General features: G+C 36.4%; 1 protein-coding gene across 20 annotated transcripts in view; it reads right to left on the bottom strand.

The window, feature by feature from the left end:
* The window catches only part of DLG2 (discs large MAGUK scaffold protein 2), a 2,073,554-nt gene that overhangs the window by 482,021 nt on the left and 1,571,788 nt on the right, over positions 1-19,745 (bottom strand). For all 20 annotated transcript variants that reach the window (XM_043580064.1, XM_043580065.1, XM_043580066.1 and 17 more), the window contains one exon: positions 9,305-9,441. In XM_043580064.1, coding sequence (XP_043435999.1) covers positions 9,305-9,441 — 137 coding nt within the window. The remainder of the gene's footprint in view (positions 1-9,304; positions 9,442-19,745) is intronic.

The following is a 19,745-nucleotide window of genomic DNA, read 5'->3' as shown; positions in this document are numbered from 1 at the left end:
GTACATCTGAAACCAATGCTGTATGTTAACTATACTGGAATTAAAATAAAAACAACTTAATAAAATTAAAAAGATAAAAACTAAATTTAAAAAGGAGACTAATCTAATGTGCTAATGTCAACAATATGAAAATAAATATGCATAAAGACTAAAATCTCTGTAGTACATTGCAATTCACTGCTATAATAAAATTTATTTTAAAAATAGTACTATGAATAAATAGGAAACAATAATAGCTATCTTTGGAAAATATTTTCATATTTTTTCATCTTTTCAGTAAGATCATGCATTAGTTTTGGTTCGAATCAAATTAACTCTTTATTTATTTATTTATTTATTTATTTATTTATTTATGTTTTAATTTTATTTTTGAGAAATAGACAGAGTGTGAGTAGGGGAGGGGCAGAGAGAGAGAAGGCTCCAGGCTTCAAGCTGCCGGCACAGAGCCTGATGTGGGGCTCAAACTCATTAACCACGAGATCATGCCCTGAGCTGAAGTCGAACTCTTAACCTACTGAGCCACCCAGGCGCCCCAAATTAACTCTATATTTTCAGTGAACAACAAAAAAAGCTTCAAATAAGAACAGAAACAAAGTACAGTGGTTTCATTATGAAGCACACATAACAAGATCTCATGAGTGTTAAAACAAATTGGAATAGAAAAGAAGGAAGTTGGTTTCTCATGCCCAGTGAATTGAAATGACTTAATTTAAGAATAGCCATATTTTAAACCTAGAGGTTTCTAGAAATGAAGGTAATTTGGCATAATGAGAGTGAATTTTAAATGTAGCATAACATTTAGTTTTAATCCCTAGATGCATGAATTTTGGTCAGTTAACATATTTCTTGAGCCTTCATTTTCTTATATGCAAAATGGGGATAATACTAATTCATTTGTTGATTTACTTGCATTTTGGAGAAAGAAGGGATACTATGATTGGGAAAATACACTGTGTAAGATAAAGCAGTATACAATCATCAAACATCACAATCATACACAGTGCTTTTGCTAACCCTGCTGCTGAAAATAGTTTCTTTGTGTTCAGGGCTCCTTGTGTGAAAATCATCACCCCCTACCTTCTACAACACTTACTTTTGCAATGCCTCTTCCCTGCTTAAGACTAATCTTCTCAAGGGCAATGATTAGCTTGTTCTTCTTCTTCTTATTATTTGTTACACAATGTGACAGCAGTTTCAGGTGTACAACATAGTGATTCAACAGGTTTCTACACTATGCTTTGCTCACCACAAGTGTAGGTACCATCTGTCACCATGCAACACACTTACTGCAACACAATTACAGTATCATTGACTATATTCTCTATGGTATACCTTTTATTCCCCTAACCTATTCACTCCATAATGGAAGCCTGTATCTCCCACTCTCCTTCACAGATTTTGCTTATCCCCCATCTCTCTAATTCGAGTGTTTTTGTCTTTGTACTCCCCAACTGATGCATTATAAATAATGGGCACTTAATAAATGTTGAAACAATTAGCTAAGTTAAAAATAACAATGTGGTATTCGAAAGGAAGAGCTATCACAATTGCCTATTTTATAGGAAGAATGAAGCATTCATATTGAGTTTTATTTATTTATTTTTGAAGTAGGCTCTATGCCCAGCATGGAGCCCAAGTCAGGACCTGCACCGACAACCCTGAGGTCAGGACCCGAGCTGAGAACAAGAGTCAGACACTTAACTGACCCCAGGCACCCCAAGTTTCTATTTTACATTTGTGTTGAGTCAGAGAGGAAAGGGTAAGAAAAGAAGGTCATTCAACAAACAGCACATATTTATGGGACACTCACTCTGTGGCAGGTATGAGACATAAGGATGAAAGCCGGTACAGAATGTGAACACTGGGTCACATCACAACATTATAAGGGACACAAGCTCCAGCAGTGTTAATTTCTTCCTCCTCCATAATTGTTGATGCATTTCTTAACTTTTTATTCCGTATATAGACAGAAGAAGCAACAATGATGTTTTGACTGACTCCAGCTTCCTCTACAGCAGTAATCACCAAAATGAACAGTATGATATGAACCCCAAGGCAACCCACTGGATACATGAAGAAGTATCTGAACTTCTATTAATATTTATCACACTGATTTTCATCTTTCTATTTTTATGTACATTTTAAAATGTGCATCATGTATTAGCAGTGTGATATATGTGTGCAATTTAAAGTAGAGAAATATACATATATTAGAGGCAACTTTTTGTGTTTTACTGATGGAATGTGCTATTAAAATAATTTTAAAACTATTGCTCTGTAGTAGGTACCAATATATGTTACCTAGAGAGCAAATTCTATAAACAGTTATTAAACCAAATATAAGCAAAATAAATAAAAAATAATATAATGGCTTTAATACTTACGTAAAATAGGTCACTACATTTGCAGTGAATTGTTACTTTATTACATTTGAGAAAAGTTAGAACACAGTCCAAGAAATAATTCTCCAGATTGTTTCTCCTGGTGTTTCAGAAAGTACCCTAACTGCAGAGGACAAAATTTGAAGTGTGAACTATTTCTAAATGCCTTTTAGTCCATTGCTGGAAAATTCTAAATGATGCTGTACCTACCAGCTTGACAGAATGAGTGTTACCACCAAAGTCACCCTCGGGAGAAGCACTGGAACAGCAGCAGAGCAGGCTAGAATGTGAAGAGGATCAAGGAAGGACTGTGGTACTTGACCTGGCTATACCCTGGAATCACAGGGAAAACTTAAAAAATAAAATAAAATGAAGTACAGCGCCTACCTCAGAGATTCTGATTTGATTATGCAGGGTTGACTGAGGCCTGGGCCTCCATAGTGATCTTAGCATGAGATTCAAATATGAAAGCAAGATTAAAAGCCAGAAGGGCTGACTAAACTTTTGGAAGGAATGTGGCTTTGGGACATTGAAATCTAGGTCTGAATCTGATTTCCCAATTTATTAGTTATGTCATATTGGGAATCCCATTGTCATTTATGAGCTCCAAATTTCTCTTCTGGAAAATAAGAATAACAGAAATGACTGCCCTATCCATCTCTTAGGTGTTAGAGGGAGGGCTGTGTGGGTGCTGCAGGTGAAAGGCTCTTTCGTGTGCCGGTGGCAGGAAAGAGCCACATGGAGAGACTGTTACAGGCCTTTGTTCTTATCTAAGGTTCATCTTACAAATGAAAGTGTTTTAAAATCCTGTTCATTATTCAGAAATTTCTACATATTGCGGCATCTGGGTGGCTCAGTTCGTTGAGTGAGCGCCCAAATCTTGAGTTCGGCTCAGGTAATGATCCTAGGATCATGGGATTAAGCCCTACCTCAGACTCTGAACTGAGCATGGACCCTGCTGGGGATTCTCTCTCTCTCTCTCTCTCTCTCTCTCTCTCTCTCTCTCTGTCTCTCTCTCTGCCCATCTCCATTAGTGATCTCTCTCTCTAAAAAAATAAATAAATAAAAATTCTACATATTTGCATTGTCTTCAGGATGATTTTCTTGTTAATATTTGGGTGAAACTAGGTGATTTTGTGAATCACCAAAAAGAATAATTAAATCGTTCAGAAAATTGTATTGTTTCCACTCACATTCTCTAAATTCACTCAATGTCCTTACATAGGATATTATTTTGAAATAAGAATAAGATGTGCTCACACACAGCACATCCAGAGTGTACTCTATTGAACACTACTAGTTCTAAGTGTTCCATGAACTTCATTTTAAGAAAAGGGTTCCCTAATAAAATAGGTTGGAAAATTATAGTGTTCAAGTGAAGTTAGTTCCTTGACTATAGGACTTCACCAACCTTTCAATGTACTTAAGTTCATTGAGAATATGTAAGAGAGGTGAGATACAGGTTGTAGAATTCCCCAAACTTATGTGACCACTGATCCTTTTTGTGGGACATGGTAATGAGATCAGTATTTAAAAGACATTAGGAAACACTGATCCAAGGCACTGCTGCCATGGTATAGAGGCCAAAACAGAAGCGCAAAGATGTATGTGACTTGTCCAAGGTCAATTGGGTCAGTTAATTCTAGCTGCCTGGGACTTGAATTCAATTATCCTGTCTCTGAGTCCACTGTCTTTCCACTTGACTTCAGTGCCTCTGTTACTTTCGCCTTGTCTACAGCTTCCCTTTAAGGAAAGAAAACATAGACTTATTCTCTGCAAATAAAGTAAAAGTTCTCTGACTGACAACTTTTTTTTCTTTGTATGTCAAGCAAAGGTTATGGAAACAAGTGACTAAGACTATATATAAAGTTTCAATCACTGTGTGATGAGGGTTTTGACAATTAACAGCTCACGTTATACCTGTAAAGAAGAGTCAGATGACCCTGGATTCGAAGTTTCTGGTATCGTGTAGAAAAACAATGAAGATGATCACATTTCTGTAATAAATGTGGCCCTATGCATCATATTGATAGAGCTTAATAAACACCAGTGTGCATAAACATGTGAATGAATTTAAAAATTATCAATACTGTTAATCTCTGACCATCCGTTCCAAGAAATAAAGGCCAACAGCTAATCTATTTAGTCTACAATTACAACACCAAACTACAGGTACAATCAGTAAAAATCAGATGTCATTGTCATTTAACAAAATAAAAAACAAAATCTAGTGAATGATAAGGGCCAAGCAGCAAGGGAATTTAAAAAAATATATTATTTTGATAAAGGGAACATACACCATTCCGGGTGTCCCATGAAACATCAGAGGCCTGACATTAAAAAAAGTCATTTTACTTGGGTACTTGGGTGCTTGGGTGGCTCAGTCAGTTAAGCATGTGGCTTTGGCTCAGGTCATGATCTCACAGTTTGTGAGTTTGGGCCCCCCTTCAGGTGAGCTCGAGGCCCACTTTGGGTGAGCTCCACTTCTCTTTCTCCCTCTTTTCTCTCTGCCTCTCCCTCACTTGCACTCAAAAAATAAAAAGTCATCTTACTTGAAACACTAAAAGTCTTATTGCAAAGGTGATAAGCAGGGTAATTTTTTCTTTATAGTAGAATAAATGTAAAGGTCAGATGCGACAGGGACACCTGGGTGGCTCAGGAGATCAACTTTGGCTCAGGTCATGATCTTGTGATTCCTGGGTTCAAACCCCATGTCAAGCTCTGGGCTGATAGCTCAGAGCCTGAAGCCTCCTTCTGGTTCTGTGTCTCCCTCTTTCTGCCCCTCCCCCGCTTACACTCTGTCTCCCTCACAAAAATAAATGAACATTAAAAAAATAATTAAAAAACAAAGGTCAGATGCTACAATATTGTCTGTGGTTTTCAAAGTGGGGCGATAACATTCTGAGGAATTAAAAGTTTTGTTAAAAGGGTAATCTATTTATTGAAGATAAATGGATATGTGGTAAAATTTAGTGCAAAGTGAGAGAAACTGTGTAAAGCATCTTAAAAGACTGAGTGAGGGAGAAGTGGCAAGACCTAACTTTTCAAACAAATACAGAAGAGGAATTCGTCTTTACCTTTCTGTCTCCAAGGGACAGAGCTATGAATAAAACAAGAAATGCACGGAGAAATGTATTTTGATATAATTTTAAGAAAAGAAAATCTAATGATGGCTGGTAGGTATTTAATGGATAGCTTCCAAAAAGCATTAAGTTCTCAACTCTTCATCTGTTCTAGCAGAGGTGAGGGACTACTTCGCATCTCCATTTTGTAGCTTCTGATGTACCAAATGAGTTGGAATAAGATAACATCTAAGACAAACACTTTTCAATTCTGACATATATGAAGTACTTAAGGGGGAAAAAAGTACCCATCATTGATGGTATGAGGAAATTCATGGAATTTTACTTTAGACCAGTTTGCTTACAGAACTATGAATGAATAACATACAGGGGAAGTTTTCCTAAGAAGTGAGAGGAGGGAGTGGTGCAAATTGCTTTACAAAGAATATCTATTTATAGAAAAATATACAGAGTGTGGTACAGCTGGTAAATCATGGAATCCAAATTATTTGTACTTCCTTTGGGGGAGGAGAGTGGAAAAGGACAAAGGTAAAGATGATACGAATGTAGGTAATAAAGAGAAAAGGTGGTGGAAAGGATTGACAGAAGGAGAGCATTAATAAATATTTTTGGGTTGAAGCAAGATAATTGGTCCTTTGGGAGCACTTCTGGGATTTTTTTTTATTCTTTTCCTCAGCATTATTTTTCTTTCAGAATATTACAAAATGAATCATTTTCTTTCATTTCTAGATTCCGTTTTGCAGTTGCCTTGGAAGTACTAATTATGTTTTCCTTACATAAGAGAGGAGAGGCCTATTATTGTTGAAAGTTCATTTTTTTAAAAAAATATGCTTTAAAACTCAAAATAGTTAAAGATTATGTCTCAGCTATTTTTGAAATCATTACATGTATGATGAATATCAAGAAAATGGTAATGGAAAAATAGCATGGTGCCTGGAAAATCCTTTGTCAGAATTATTTAGACTTTGAGGGTTTTTTTGTTTTTTAAGAATTTTAAAGACATTTAAACAGAACTTCAGGAAATCAGCACACAGCATCTAGCATGATATTATCATAGCAGCAGCTGAAGAAATACCGAAAGAGTTGTCTACAACCAAACTCTTACAGAATAATGAGTCTAAGGTCAAATGTGTCATTAATGAGTCATTAATTTAGAATGAAACTGTTCTCTCCATTTCTCAAAGTTAGTGCTGTATAAAAGATGGATATCGTGGCTTATTTTATTCATGAGTCAATAAACAATAAAGTTCATATTCTTGAGAGAAGTTGTTAGGTCTTATACCTCGAAAATACTTTTCTGGTTCAGAAGATATAACATCATAAAAAAAAACTTTTACATTAAAGGCAAAAACAAGAATAAAATAAAACAAATAAAAACAACTAACAACCAGCAAACCAAAAAATGCAGAATGTCTCAAGAATAAAAATAGTAGTTCTACTGTACAGCATAGTGGCTACTGCTAAACAATAATGTATTCCATACTTAAAATTTCCCAAGAGGGTAGATCTTACATTAATTGTTCTCACCACATACAAGCACAAAAGAATAATAGTAGGAGTGAAAAAAAGCTTTGAGAAATGGTGAATATATTTATGGCCTTGATAATGATGATGGTTTCTTGGGTATATAATTAACACCCAAATTCATGGACCTGTATACAGTAAGTATGTAAAGCTTTTTATATGTCAGCCATACAACAACAGCAACAAAAAGGTTTAAAAAAAAGAAAATGATAGCGACCAGGTGGTAAAGAAGCCAAAACTCCTAGTTGCAACTTTGAAGTCATTAATGCCACATTTTTTGCCTATCCACTTTGCCCATACATTTTCTCCTTCCTATGTTCCTTCCTATGTAGTGGCTATTGCCTGGGACGTGGTAAAGTATTCAACATATTACTTGTTAAATAAAGGAATTAATGAATGACTGAATGAAAGATAAAAAAAGGAAGGAAAGAATTGACTGACAAATTCTAGAAAACAAATCACAGCCCATGCTTAGTGGTGACAAGCCAGAGTGCCTGGATTTGAAATCCAGTTCTGTCCATTGTTAACTATGTGACCATGGACAAGTTAAGAAACATCTCCATACCTCAGTTCCTTATTGTTTAAATAGAATAGGTTGCTGTGATAAACATATATTACAAAAAATGACTTTTAAAGACATGGAACATGCCAAATAAATACTAGTTATCAAGATTATTATAAAGGTCTTATTCAGAAAATTCAACACCAAGGTCACTGACAACTACGAAATTAGACAAATGGGACTAAACACAAGCTGTCTAAAGCCCAGGGAAGTGGGCATAATGCACTGTGAGGTTCAACCTCCAAAACTTGCACATCACAGAAACCGCAGTTCTGTCAAGAATATAGGTTGATCTTTTCCAAATGTGTGTTGGAGATAACGGCTCCTTGCAGTGATTAGAGGCCATGTTTTACAAGGGCAGACATATGACTAGAAATGAATATACTTATCTTACTTGAGAACTCTCTTCTATTAATTTTCTGTATTTGATGATTATCTTGTAGATTTTGTATAAAACAGTAAATGGAGATAAAGAAGTTTTATTAAGTGCAATCCCAAATTTTTACTGCTTATATGCTGCCTTAATTTTGCTTTTATTTATCATATAACTCTATGACTTAGAAAGGGCAGCCATGTGTTAGTGTCAGTCATTGCTCAAGGCTCCTGAAGCATGTAGGCAGCTGGCAAGTAAAATAGCTGTAAAAATTCTGTCTGAGGGGAGAGGAGGAAGGGATCCATTTACACATGTGACAGAAGTCATATATTTTAACTTTATTTTTTATTTTTTAAAATTTACATCCAAATTAGTATATAGTGAAGCAATGATTTCAGGAGTAGATTCCTTAATGCCCCTTACCCATTTAGCCCATCCCCCCTCCCACAACCCCTCCAGCAACCCTCAGTGTTCTCCATATTTGTGAGTTTCTTTTGTTTTGTCCCCCTCCCTATTTTTATATTATTTTTGTTTCCCTTCCCTTATGTTCATCTGTTTTGTCTCTTAAAGTCCTCATATGAGAGACAGAAGTCATATAATGAATTGTGGGAAATCAGGGACTGCTTATACTGTCTACACTGTTGAATAAGGGACCACAGGGAGACACTGAAATGTATCTAACAATAAACCAGATAGTGGAGTTCCCTTTGTTATGTAAAGCCCACCTCTCTAGCAGTTTGAATGTAACACTCTCTGGCTAATGGGTTACATTGGAAAAAAAAAAAAACATAATCTCTGTGTCTTGCTGTATCTACAAAAACTAGTGAAAATTCAGATTTGTTTTTAAAATGTCAATAAAGTAGATACAATTGAAATCTCCCACCACAAAATCTGCTCTCCCTTCTGTCCTATTTCTGCCAGCAATCACTGTTATGAATTAAATGTGGCTGTTCTCCCGAATTCATATGTTGAAGTTCTAACCCCCAATATGACTATACTTGGAGATAGAGTCTTTAGACAGTAATTAAGGTTATTAATTAAATGAGGTAAGGGTGTAGTCCTAACCCGATAGGACTGGGCGCCTCGTAAGAAGAGAAAGAGAGATCTCTCTCTCAGCATAAGCACAGAGAAAGGCCATCTGAGGATGCAACAAGAAGATGGTTGTCTGCAAGCAGGAAGAGAGATCTCACCAGGAACTGAATGGGCCAGAACCTTGACCTTGAACTTCCCAGCTTCCAGAACTCTGAGTAAAATAAATTTTTTGTTGTGGAAGTCACCTTGTCTATGGTATTTTGTTATGACAGCCTGAACTAACACAGTCATACATTGGGAAACAAGAGCTTTATAAATACACACATAGTTTTGCATGAGTCACACTTACCATTAGCAGTCTATCTCCCACTTGCAACCTTCCATCTTTCTGTGCAGCTCCCCCATCTATAATTTTAGTTACATAAATGCTGTTGTCTCCGGGAATGTGTTGGTTCCCCACACCTCCTGCAATACTGAAGCCTAAACCTATGGGAAAGAAACAGAAAAAACAAAAGCGTTTTTTTTTTAAGAAAATACGATTAGCCATATTAAAACAGTCTAAAAAAATTAATCCTCAGTTTACTACAACAGTAATAAATGATAGTAAGGATTCTACTTCAATTGATTTTGTTCTTTAAATATTTGAAAGTTTATTGATTAATGCTAAGGAGGCAAAGCTTTTTTAGTCAAGCCCACGTGGTCATTAGTTTTGTTCTATTCCAAGACTGTACACCTAACTGCTGTTGCCTAGATAATTAGGTCATAATGGGTGACTGGCCAGAATAGGGATCAGGCAAAAGGATGTGGAAGAATCCTGGGTGAGCTGGGCAAAGCCCAAGTACAGTCCTGTACTGTTGAGTTTATGAGCTCTTCGTTGTTGTTGTTGTTGTTGTTACTCTAGCACAGAGAACAGAAGTATTGCCAATCATCTGGGTAGAGACCTAGATACTCTTGATATTTCAAGATTAAAAGCACAGCTATTAGAAAATTGCACAAATTCTGAGACAAGAGCCACAAGGAAGATACATTAGATATTTATGTAATAATTTCAGAGAGAAGGTAAGGCAAAAAGAAATGAGATGCTTGTCTTTTGTATTTTCTTCTGCGTCCACCCTGTCATACTTTCATACTTCCTAGCACTTATTAACTGATAGTAAGACTTGTAACACACAAGATTAATCATTCCTGTACAAAGTCTAAAGAAGCAAAAATAGATCATATAGTGTGACTCTATTATTTTTATAACAAATTACAGAATATCAGATCATTTTAAACATGGCTGTTTCCAATTTTGAGAGATAAATGTACACTGTAATATAGCTGACAAAACTTTTATTTATATTAAACTATGGAATGATAAAAATAGAGTCATTTTAAAAATCTTTATGGAGCCATTTTCAAAGAATGACTGATAGACTTTTTAAAGTGTAAAAATAAAAAAAATCCTTTTCAGAATATGATTGACTACAATTCAGTGCAATACTCGTAGCTTATTTATTCATTACATTTCAAATTATAATAATTACCGCGCAAATTACTCATAAAGATATAAATCAAAGGATTTGTTACTAAAGGCATAGGAAATTTCTATAACTTACTTGGTTTAAGAATTTTTTTTTTAACAAACCATCCACCTAGCTATCTTGTTTAAAAAAGAAACATACCCGTTTTACAATAAAACAATCATAAAATTTTTTGGCACTTTATATGACAACAAAGAAACTACTTAAATAAACTCCATTTCCACTACACTTTTATTGAATAAATGTTGAATAGGGTTCTTAATGGCATAAATGATTAGATAATGGAGAAATAATGGCATAGTAAATTATAAAGTAACACCTCTGAAATTACATTTGAAATGAAATAATTTTTTGTTAAATTAACTATAATAGTTGTTGAAATAAATGGAAAATGGATTTAAATTGATAGGGCAATTAAAATAATTATTACCTAATTTCTTACTTAAAGTGGGTAATTATTCTTTATTGATGCTTTGACATCTCATAGATCTATACATATATTTACCTCAGATTTAAAGAATTTGTTTTTGAGCAAAAGATGACCAAGAGCAAGTAAAATGCTCCCAATTAGCTTTTCCTATGAAATTTAAAATACATTTCACCTCATATTTTCAAAACGGTTATTTTGCATTTATATATTATTATAGATTAATTAAAAAATAAATTTATAAAAGTTTTATACCTGCATGCTAGGATCAATCTACTGCATTTGTAATTGTACAGAAGTCATTTCAAACTGTCAAGAAAAGGTTGAGATATATTTGGGGACTCTGATTTACATCCACTATAATAATAGTAAATGCCACAGGCTGACTGAGTTACAGAAAAGCTAAGGAAACAAATTACCACCATAAATAAGGTTAAGTCCAACAAAGGGAGTAACTATGCAGTTGACATGTGAAGCTGAAGATTGTACCAAGGCAATAAAATCACTATACTGTAGACATAAACATATCAGCTAAAAAGGAAATATTTTTTCCCTTGAAATTAGGTTTAAATACTTCTTTTAAACTGGTGACTCTGCTCAAGGTGAAACAAGCTATTTTTATTAAGAACAAGAAAATGTTTCTGAGGGTACAGAATTGGAAATTTTCCTTGATTTCTCTGACTTTGATGGAACATGGATACATTGAAAAGTAATCAGCATTTAATCAACACTCAGCCATATACTTGATATTTAATTCAACATAAGTAAATACGTAGCTTATGTCTACAACCAGAACACAAATTTATTTATTGGTGGGGGTATCCATCTGTGTTATAAGATTGAACCTGTCCCCATTCATTCAACAAACATCTCCTGAGTACCTGCTATGAGTTGTATAAGCAGTTTCTATCAAGTGTGGTCACTATAATGTAAAGGAAGGAATTGACCAAAACACTATAGAGACAGACATCCATATGAGTGAGTGTGGTTGAACCTGGCTGAAACAATATTCTAAGCCTAGATGGTACCAATGATTTTTGGAGGAATACTTGATGAAGACAAATATGGGCTAAAACCACTGAGCAATCCAAACTTATCAGTTCGGAGGCACTGGGTGTTTCTTGCATATACAGTGTTAAAGCAGGGTCAGATGCCTATGTTATAGGACCATTCTATTCCCTCATTAGGTAATATACTCTTCCTTTATTCCAGTCTAGACACACTTGTAGCCTTGATACTTCTCCAACACAGTGGACATACTCCTACCTTACAGCATTTGCTCTAGCTGTTTCCTCTGCCTGGAATATACTTCCTTCAGGATTTTGTTCAAATCTTGATTTCTCTAGAATCTTGAACCTCACTTCCTATTTAATACTGTCTTCTAACCATATACCCCACTTTTTTATACTGATCTACTTTTCATTTTTCCTTAGCACTTATCACCTTGTAACATATGTCACCCATGTAGTTTATTTTTTTATTGTCAGTCTCCTTGATGAAAATATAAAATCCATTAAAACAGGGATTTTTGTCATTTTATTTTATGCAATAGAACAAGGCCAGTTATATAGTAACCTAATAATTATGTATTAAAGGAATGAATGAGGGGTGCTTGGATGGCTCAGTCAGTTAAGCGTCCTTTTCAGCTCTGGTCATGTTCTCATGGTTTGTGAGTTTGAGCCTCATGTAGGGCTCAGTGCTGACAGCTCAGAGCCTGGAGCCTGCTTCGGATTCTGTGTCTCTCTCTTTCTCTGTGCCTCCCCTGCTTGCGCTCTGTCTCTCTCAAAAATAAATAAACATTAGAAAAAATTTAAAAAAATAAAAAAGGAATGAATAATGAACAATGAATAAACATATTAATATAAGACAAGGAAGAAAGCCTTCCCTAAGAGATGAAGCTTGTGGCCTTAATGAACAAGGAACAGATAAAAAAGTGGACACTGTTGGTTGGAGTGGATAATTGTATGAGGCACTACATGCCTCAGGTGAACTCTGATCTCTGTCGCGAGTCTGCACAGAGTTTATGCCAACCACTGAGCAGGCAATGGGGCAACAGCAGACCCAGCTTCACATCCTGATTCCTTCATCAACTGACTATATACACTGGAGCCACAATGGTCTCGTCTGTGATAAAGGAGTAAGTATATCCATGTTCCATAGTAGTTAGCACATAAAAGATGCTTGATAAATAAAAATTCTCTGCTCTCAATAAGCTCTCAGGTTGTCTTGAGAAAAAGATATTTAAACACCTTGACATGATTTAACTGGCTAGAACAAGTTCTATAATGTCACTAGTGTTATGTGAGCCCAGAGGAGAACATGACTTACTTAGAGGAAGAGAAGAATCAACAAGAGGTTTAGGAATTGGGCTGAGCTTTGAAGGTTAATTTAAAATCAATAACAGAGAACACACCTTTCAAACCAACACATCCTCTGGATTCCCGGCTGACAAAAGGACTAACAAGTCAGCTTCCCTAACTTACATTACACAATGTTCATAAAATCCTGGCTTTTGGGGCTGGAAATTGAGACAGAAATGCCTGGCAAACACTCAACATATGTACTTAAAATAAGCCAGAAAGGTTTCTAACAAGATAAATACAGTGAGGATTATGAAGATGTAAGTAAAGAGCATTACAAATAGCAAAAACATTGATTTTACAGAGGTGACCAATTTATAGAATTGATCATCATTTTGAAAATTAGCATCCATGATGAAGAAATGGCCCTGGACCATCAGGTAATGACAAACTAATCATTTATAAAACAGTGAAAACAGTTGGTAGGTCTCACCAAAAACACTGACCTTAACATACTCTACTATGGAATGTTTGGCTATTAAGAATAGTACTAAACATGACTATGCATGTGCCAGTAATAAACAAAGCTGCACAGAAATATGTAAATATTAAAATCACAAAGGGAAGTAAAATTAGTGGATGTTTCTGAATGCGAGTAAAGAAAACAAACAGGTGAAACTTAAACACCTAATTCCCGAGGCAATTAAAAACCGATGTGTTTGACAAACCCGTGATGTGCAAACAGAAATCCGGGATTACACCTATCTTCTACAGCTGGGTTCCTCTTTCCATATTTCTTGCATATCCCCACCAAAGTGAAACTCCTCAGGTTAAGAAAGCAGGATAAGACCTCTCTGACCTCAGCCGTAGCAACTTCTTACTTGACATATCCCCAAAGGCAAGGGAATTAAAAGCAAAAATGAACTACTGGGACCTTATGAAGATAAAGTTTCTGCACAGCAAAGGAAACAACCAACAAAACTAAAAGGCAACCAACGGAATGGGAAAAGATATTTTCAAATGACATATCAAACAAAGGGCTAGTATCCAAAATCTATAAAGAGCTCATCAAACTCCACACCCAAAAACAAATAACCCAGTGAAGAAATGGGCAGAAAACATGAATAGACACTTCTCTAAAGAAGACATCCGGATGGCCAACAGGCACATGAAAAGATGCTCAACGTCGCTCCTCATTAGGGAAATACAAATCAAAGCCACACCCAGATATCACCTCATGCCAGTCAGAGTGGCCAAAATGAACAAATCAGGAGACTATAGATGCTGGAGAGGATGTGGAGAAACGGGAACCCTCTTGCACTGTTGGTGGGAATGCAAATTGGTGAAGCCACTCTGGAAAACAGTGTGGAGGTTCCTCAAAAAATTAAAAATAGACCTACCCTATGACCCAGCAATAGCACTGTTAGGTATTTACCCAAGGGATACAGGAGTACTGATGCATAGGGGCACTTCTACCCCAATGTTTATAGCAGCACTCTCAACAATAGCCAAATTATGGAAAGAGCCTAAATGTCCATCAACTGATGAATGGATAAAGAAACTGTGGTTTATATACACAATGGAGTACTACGTGGCAATGAGAAAGAATGAAATATGGCCCTTTGTAGCAACGTGGATGGAACTGGAGAGTGTGATGCTAAGTGAAATAAGCCATACAGAGAAAGACAGATACCATATGTTTTCACTCTTAGGTGGATCCTGAGAAACTTAACAGAAACCCATGGGAGAGGGAAAGGAAAAAAAAAAAAAGAGGTTAGAGTGGAAGAGAGCCAAAGCATAAGGGACTCTTAAAAACTGAGGACAAACTGAGGGTTGATGGGGGGTGGGAGGGAGGGGAGGGTGGGTGATGGGTATTGAGGAGGGCACCTTTTGGGATGAGCACTGGGTGTTGTATGGAAACCAATTTGACAACAAACTTCACATATCGAAAAAAAAAAAAAAGAAACTCCTCAGGTTAGCATAGGACATTCAGGCATGGGAAAAGGAATGTCTGAATCTTGTTAAAACTTTTAATTTAACCTTGTTCCACACAAAACCTTTTCTTCATGCTATAAAGTAGAGCAAGAGGAGGAACAGATCATGGTTCACCCTTTTCCGTTGTTGCCTGCCTACACTGGAGAGCAGGTGTTAATGAGGGGTGGGGAACTGAAAGCAAAATTCTTCGCAGCAGAGACTGATGCATTGTGCTTGAGAAGCTCAGAATAAAAACTCAAATGTTTCAAAGAGTTGTACCATTACAATGTTCCCAGATATTCGTTGTGGGCGTAAAGAATTAATCCCCATGATGTCTTATAACCATTCGATAACTTGGTTCAACTTTATTTTATGTGACTTTACCAGGAGAACACTCTTGGGGCTTCTCCAAACAACTAAATATTATTAAGCAGTCTGTTTCTTCAGAGTTTATCTAGGATCTGCTAGGTAAGGTGTTTACTGCTTTACAGAAAACATTCTGTACATTCTGACTACATGTTTTTATTAAAGGAAACAGAATCCATCCTGAACCCTGGCTTAGAAAAGACCTGTTTTAGAAAACACCCACCCATGAAGTCATTTTAGCTTCGAAATGTGCAAGCATTTCAGTTAAAAAACAACACACAAAACTTTACCTGTGAATCTGGTCCACACAGATAACCGACTATTTGACATCTCTTCCCCTCCAGAAAGATAACTTTGCTTAAATACCAAAAATGCACATTTCATTTTAATTTGAAAGACTAATTAATCTCACTGGGCACTGTTGGCATGGTTAATTAAAAGCCAAAGCTTTATTTACTCACTTTCTGGATTCTCCCTGTGTCCAAAAGACAAAATTTAGGGTTGAATGAAGTGGTTCTGTTTAAAATTCCACGACACTGGCTAAGCATGCTCAATTCTGCTTAAAGACTCTCTCACAGATCACCCAAGTAACTTAACAGAGTCAATTTTCCAAACTTTTTCTCTATGTACCTCAAAATTCCCACTCATTCTTTTAGCACATCACTTTGACTATTTTATTGTGAAAAGTCCCGTGTTTTATTGTTTTTTCTCATTCATTTTTTTCTAAACCTAAACCTTCCCTTCTATGCTGGAACTTTACTCATTATTTCTCCCCCCAGCACCCAATATTAAACTTTTTACCGTGATGTTTTTCTTCTTTGGCTTTGACCCTGACTCTGTCCTAGCCTGAGAACATCTAACCTTGAACTTCCCCCAGCCTCCTCACTGTTAAGCACTGAAGCTTTTACACGGTTACCTACAGTTAATGTTAACCTTAAAAACAAATCTGCCAGTAATTTTACCAGCAAAAAATGAGTTTATGTGGCAATAGAAGAGAAATGCCATTCAGAACAAACAAGCTATAGCAAAACCATAGGCAAATCTGGGGAACAAAGGAGAGAAGCACTCTTTTGTAGAGGAAAGGAGAAATTTGGAAGGGCTGTTATAAACAAAAAGCTTATTGGAGTAAACTGGGAGTATAGTGACTTTTCATTGGCTGAGTTGAGAGTCTCTCAGTGATTGGGCTGTTGCCAGGGGAAAAGGAAAAGCTTGATTCCTTCTGCTGGGATACAAAAGTAGCAGCTAAAGTCCAAAGGCCTTGCAAGGTATATCTTTCCTTTTGGGTCTGCAATTGACCACAAGCGTTAGGCATGAGAGCTCCCCCTTCTGGCCTCTCGAGTCTATTTTAGTGGTTTTTCTAATTTTCACCTTGCTGTTTTCTTCTTCTTTTTTCTTAAATATTTATTTTTACTTTTGAGATAGAGATAGAGATAGAGATAGAGATAGAGATAGAGACAGAGAGAGAGAGAGAGAGAGAAACAGAGTGTGAGCAGGGGACGGGAAGAGAGAGGGGAGACACAGAATCCAAAGCAGGCTCCAGGTTCTTAGCTGTTAGCACAGAGCTGGGCTCAGGACTTGAACCCACAAACCTTGAGATCATGACCTGAGCTGAAGTCGGATGCTTAACTGACTAAGCCACCCAGACGTGCCAGCACCACATTACTGTTTTCTTATCAGAAACATTCTTCTCAATCTTTATCCATCTTGCTCAATACATCACAACTGACTCAAGTGGCATCTGCTGAGTTGAACTATGTCCCATCAAAAAATATGTTACGGTCCTAGGTAACTGGTGACTTTGAATGTGACTTTATTTGGAAACAGGGTCTTTGCAGATGTAATCAATTTATGATGAGTTTACGCTGACTATACTTTCTTAGTAAGAAGATGAAAATTTAGACACAGAAACAGACACACAGGAAACAGTGCAGGTGATGACAAAGGCAGAGGTTGTGGTGATGTATCTCTAAACCTAAACGTGCCAAGGACTGCAAGCAACCACTGAAAAAGAGACATGGAACAAACTCTCTCAGGGCTCTCCAGAGGAATAAATCTTGCTGATACCTTGATCTCAGATCTAGGCTCCAGAATGTTGAGAAGATAACTTTCTGTTGTTTCAAGTCACCCAGTTTGTGGTAATTTGTTACAGTAGTCCCAGTAAACTAAGACAGCATCTAATCTTTATGGTCTGAGTGGTTGTGCATATCTATCTCCTTTCTTTCCAATGGAAATCTTACTTATTATTTATTTTTATTTTTTGTTTTAGTGTCATTCTCTCCTGTGATGAAGATGACTGAGGTAACTACGAACCAGTTCCAGCAGGCAAAGAGCCCAGCCAGTAATACAGAATTTTCTTCCAAAAGGCCAGAAAAATTTTGATGGGCCTTTGCTCTTTCTGCATTACATAAAACATTACCTATTGCTTTTTCGTTCCTATACTCACAACATGAGATTGCCCTGTTTCTTCTCTATTTCTCTTGCTACTTCTCTCCTCGTTTTATTTATCTTCATTTTATGGCTGTAAAACATGATTCTCAGAATGTGATCCTCATACCAGTGGCATTAGCATCATGTAGGAGCTTGTTGGATTTGCAAAATTGAGGGCCCATGCCAGATATCCTGAATCAGAAACCCTAGGGATGCATGCTAAATTTGATGACCATCACTCTAAAATAATATTCTCCAAAGTATATTCCACAAAATCTCATTCTCGCTATACTCTCTTTCTTGTCTCATTTACCATGGCTAGGTGTCCAAACTTCCTGTACCTCCATCACTCTTTCAGGCTTGATTTCTCGCCTTAAACTCCTAAGCTTGAAAGAATGCACTCATAACTTCCCTTCAAAACTGACCTCCTTTCCTGTCTTCTGTGTTTTCCAATTAAATTAATATTTCAGATTGAACTAGAAGCTGTTTAATGTTTGACATCACACTTATTCACCAGTAGATCCCAGAGACTATTATAATATCTGGCAGACAGTTACTGGACAATATTTATTGTAATAAAGTATAATACAGTAGTTATTATGTTTTGTCAGAAGCCTCAGTGAATATAAATATAAATGTGAATGTAAAACTCTTCTCTCTACGACTATTTCAATAAACCAAGTATTTATCCAATCATGCCTGTTTTCTTGTAAAAGCCGCATGACCACATTCCCTGATTCCAATCTTTCCCTGCCTGATTCTCTGATCTATTCTGCAAATATTTTCCAGGTTATTTTTTTTTTTCCAAATTCTTTTTTCGTCATGTTGCTCTATTACTTGAAATTGTCTATCACTGTTGACTTTCTGTAGGAACTCTGCATACCCTTTCTCACTATTCCTTATTTCCTGCTACTAAGCTTCTCCCAGGCAAGCTGACCTTGCTGTAGTGTTTTGATTTAGCTTGTGTTGTTACCCTTGTTCTCCGCATTTGAAATACCTTCACCAACTTAATTTTCAAGAACACTCAGGTCTTTGCCAACTCAAACTCACAAGGGTACTTCATTTCTAAGTTGAACTCTAGTAGAACCAATGATATATATCAGCCTTTTCACTTCTATTTCAATAGAATGAGTTAACCAATTCAACAAACATTTATTGATGACTAGCCTAAACAATGTGATTATATCAGTGAATCAGAGATCTATGGTTCTTTTCTAGTGGAGGGTAGGACAAGAAATGAGAAAAACCAAACCACCTCAGTGTGGTAAGTGTTGGTAGGAGAGGAACAGGGGCTACGGGCACACAGAGGTGGGTTGCCTATCTTGAGTGTCAGAGAAGGCTGACTGGAGGTCCTAATATCCAATCTGAGACCTGGAAGATGAAAGTGACCCAGGATAAAAAGGAGGAATTGGGGAGAGAACATCCTGCAGAGGGAAAAATGCATTAAAAGACCCACAGTTTGACAAAATGAAAATAATTCAGGGGAAAGCAACAAATAGTCTTTAGCAAAATACTAGCTCCAAGAGAAGAAACTAAGTTTTGTACTCACCAATGTACACTTAGTCCGTGGACTGAACCTAAGAAATAGTTTGGGATAAATGAATGACTGGGGACAGGAAGACACTTTCTTCACTGAATTAGAAGGGAAGACAAAAGGATGACACAGATAAAGGTTAGGATAATAGGTTTAATGTCAGGACACTAAAGGAGTTCTCATCTTCAATTTACTCTGATAACAAGAAATTATGCTTGTTTGAGATTAAGCCAAGAATG

This window comes from Prionailurus bengalensis, chromosome D1 (genome assembly GCF_016509475.1).
Source record: "Prionailurus bengalensis isolate Pbe53 chromosome D1, Fcat_Pben_1.1_paternal_pri, whole genome shotgun sequence".
NCBI classification, from domain to species: Eukaryota; Metazoa; Chordata; class Mammalia; order Carnivora; family Felidae; genus Prionailurus; species Prionailurus bengalensis.
The sequence above is the reverse complement of the archived record's forward strand: the minus strand, read 5'-3'. Positions and strand labels throughout refer to the sequence as shown.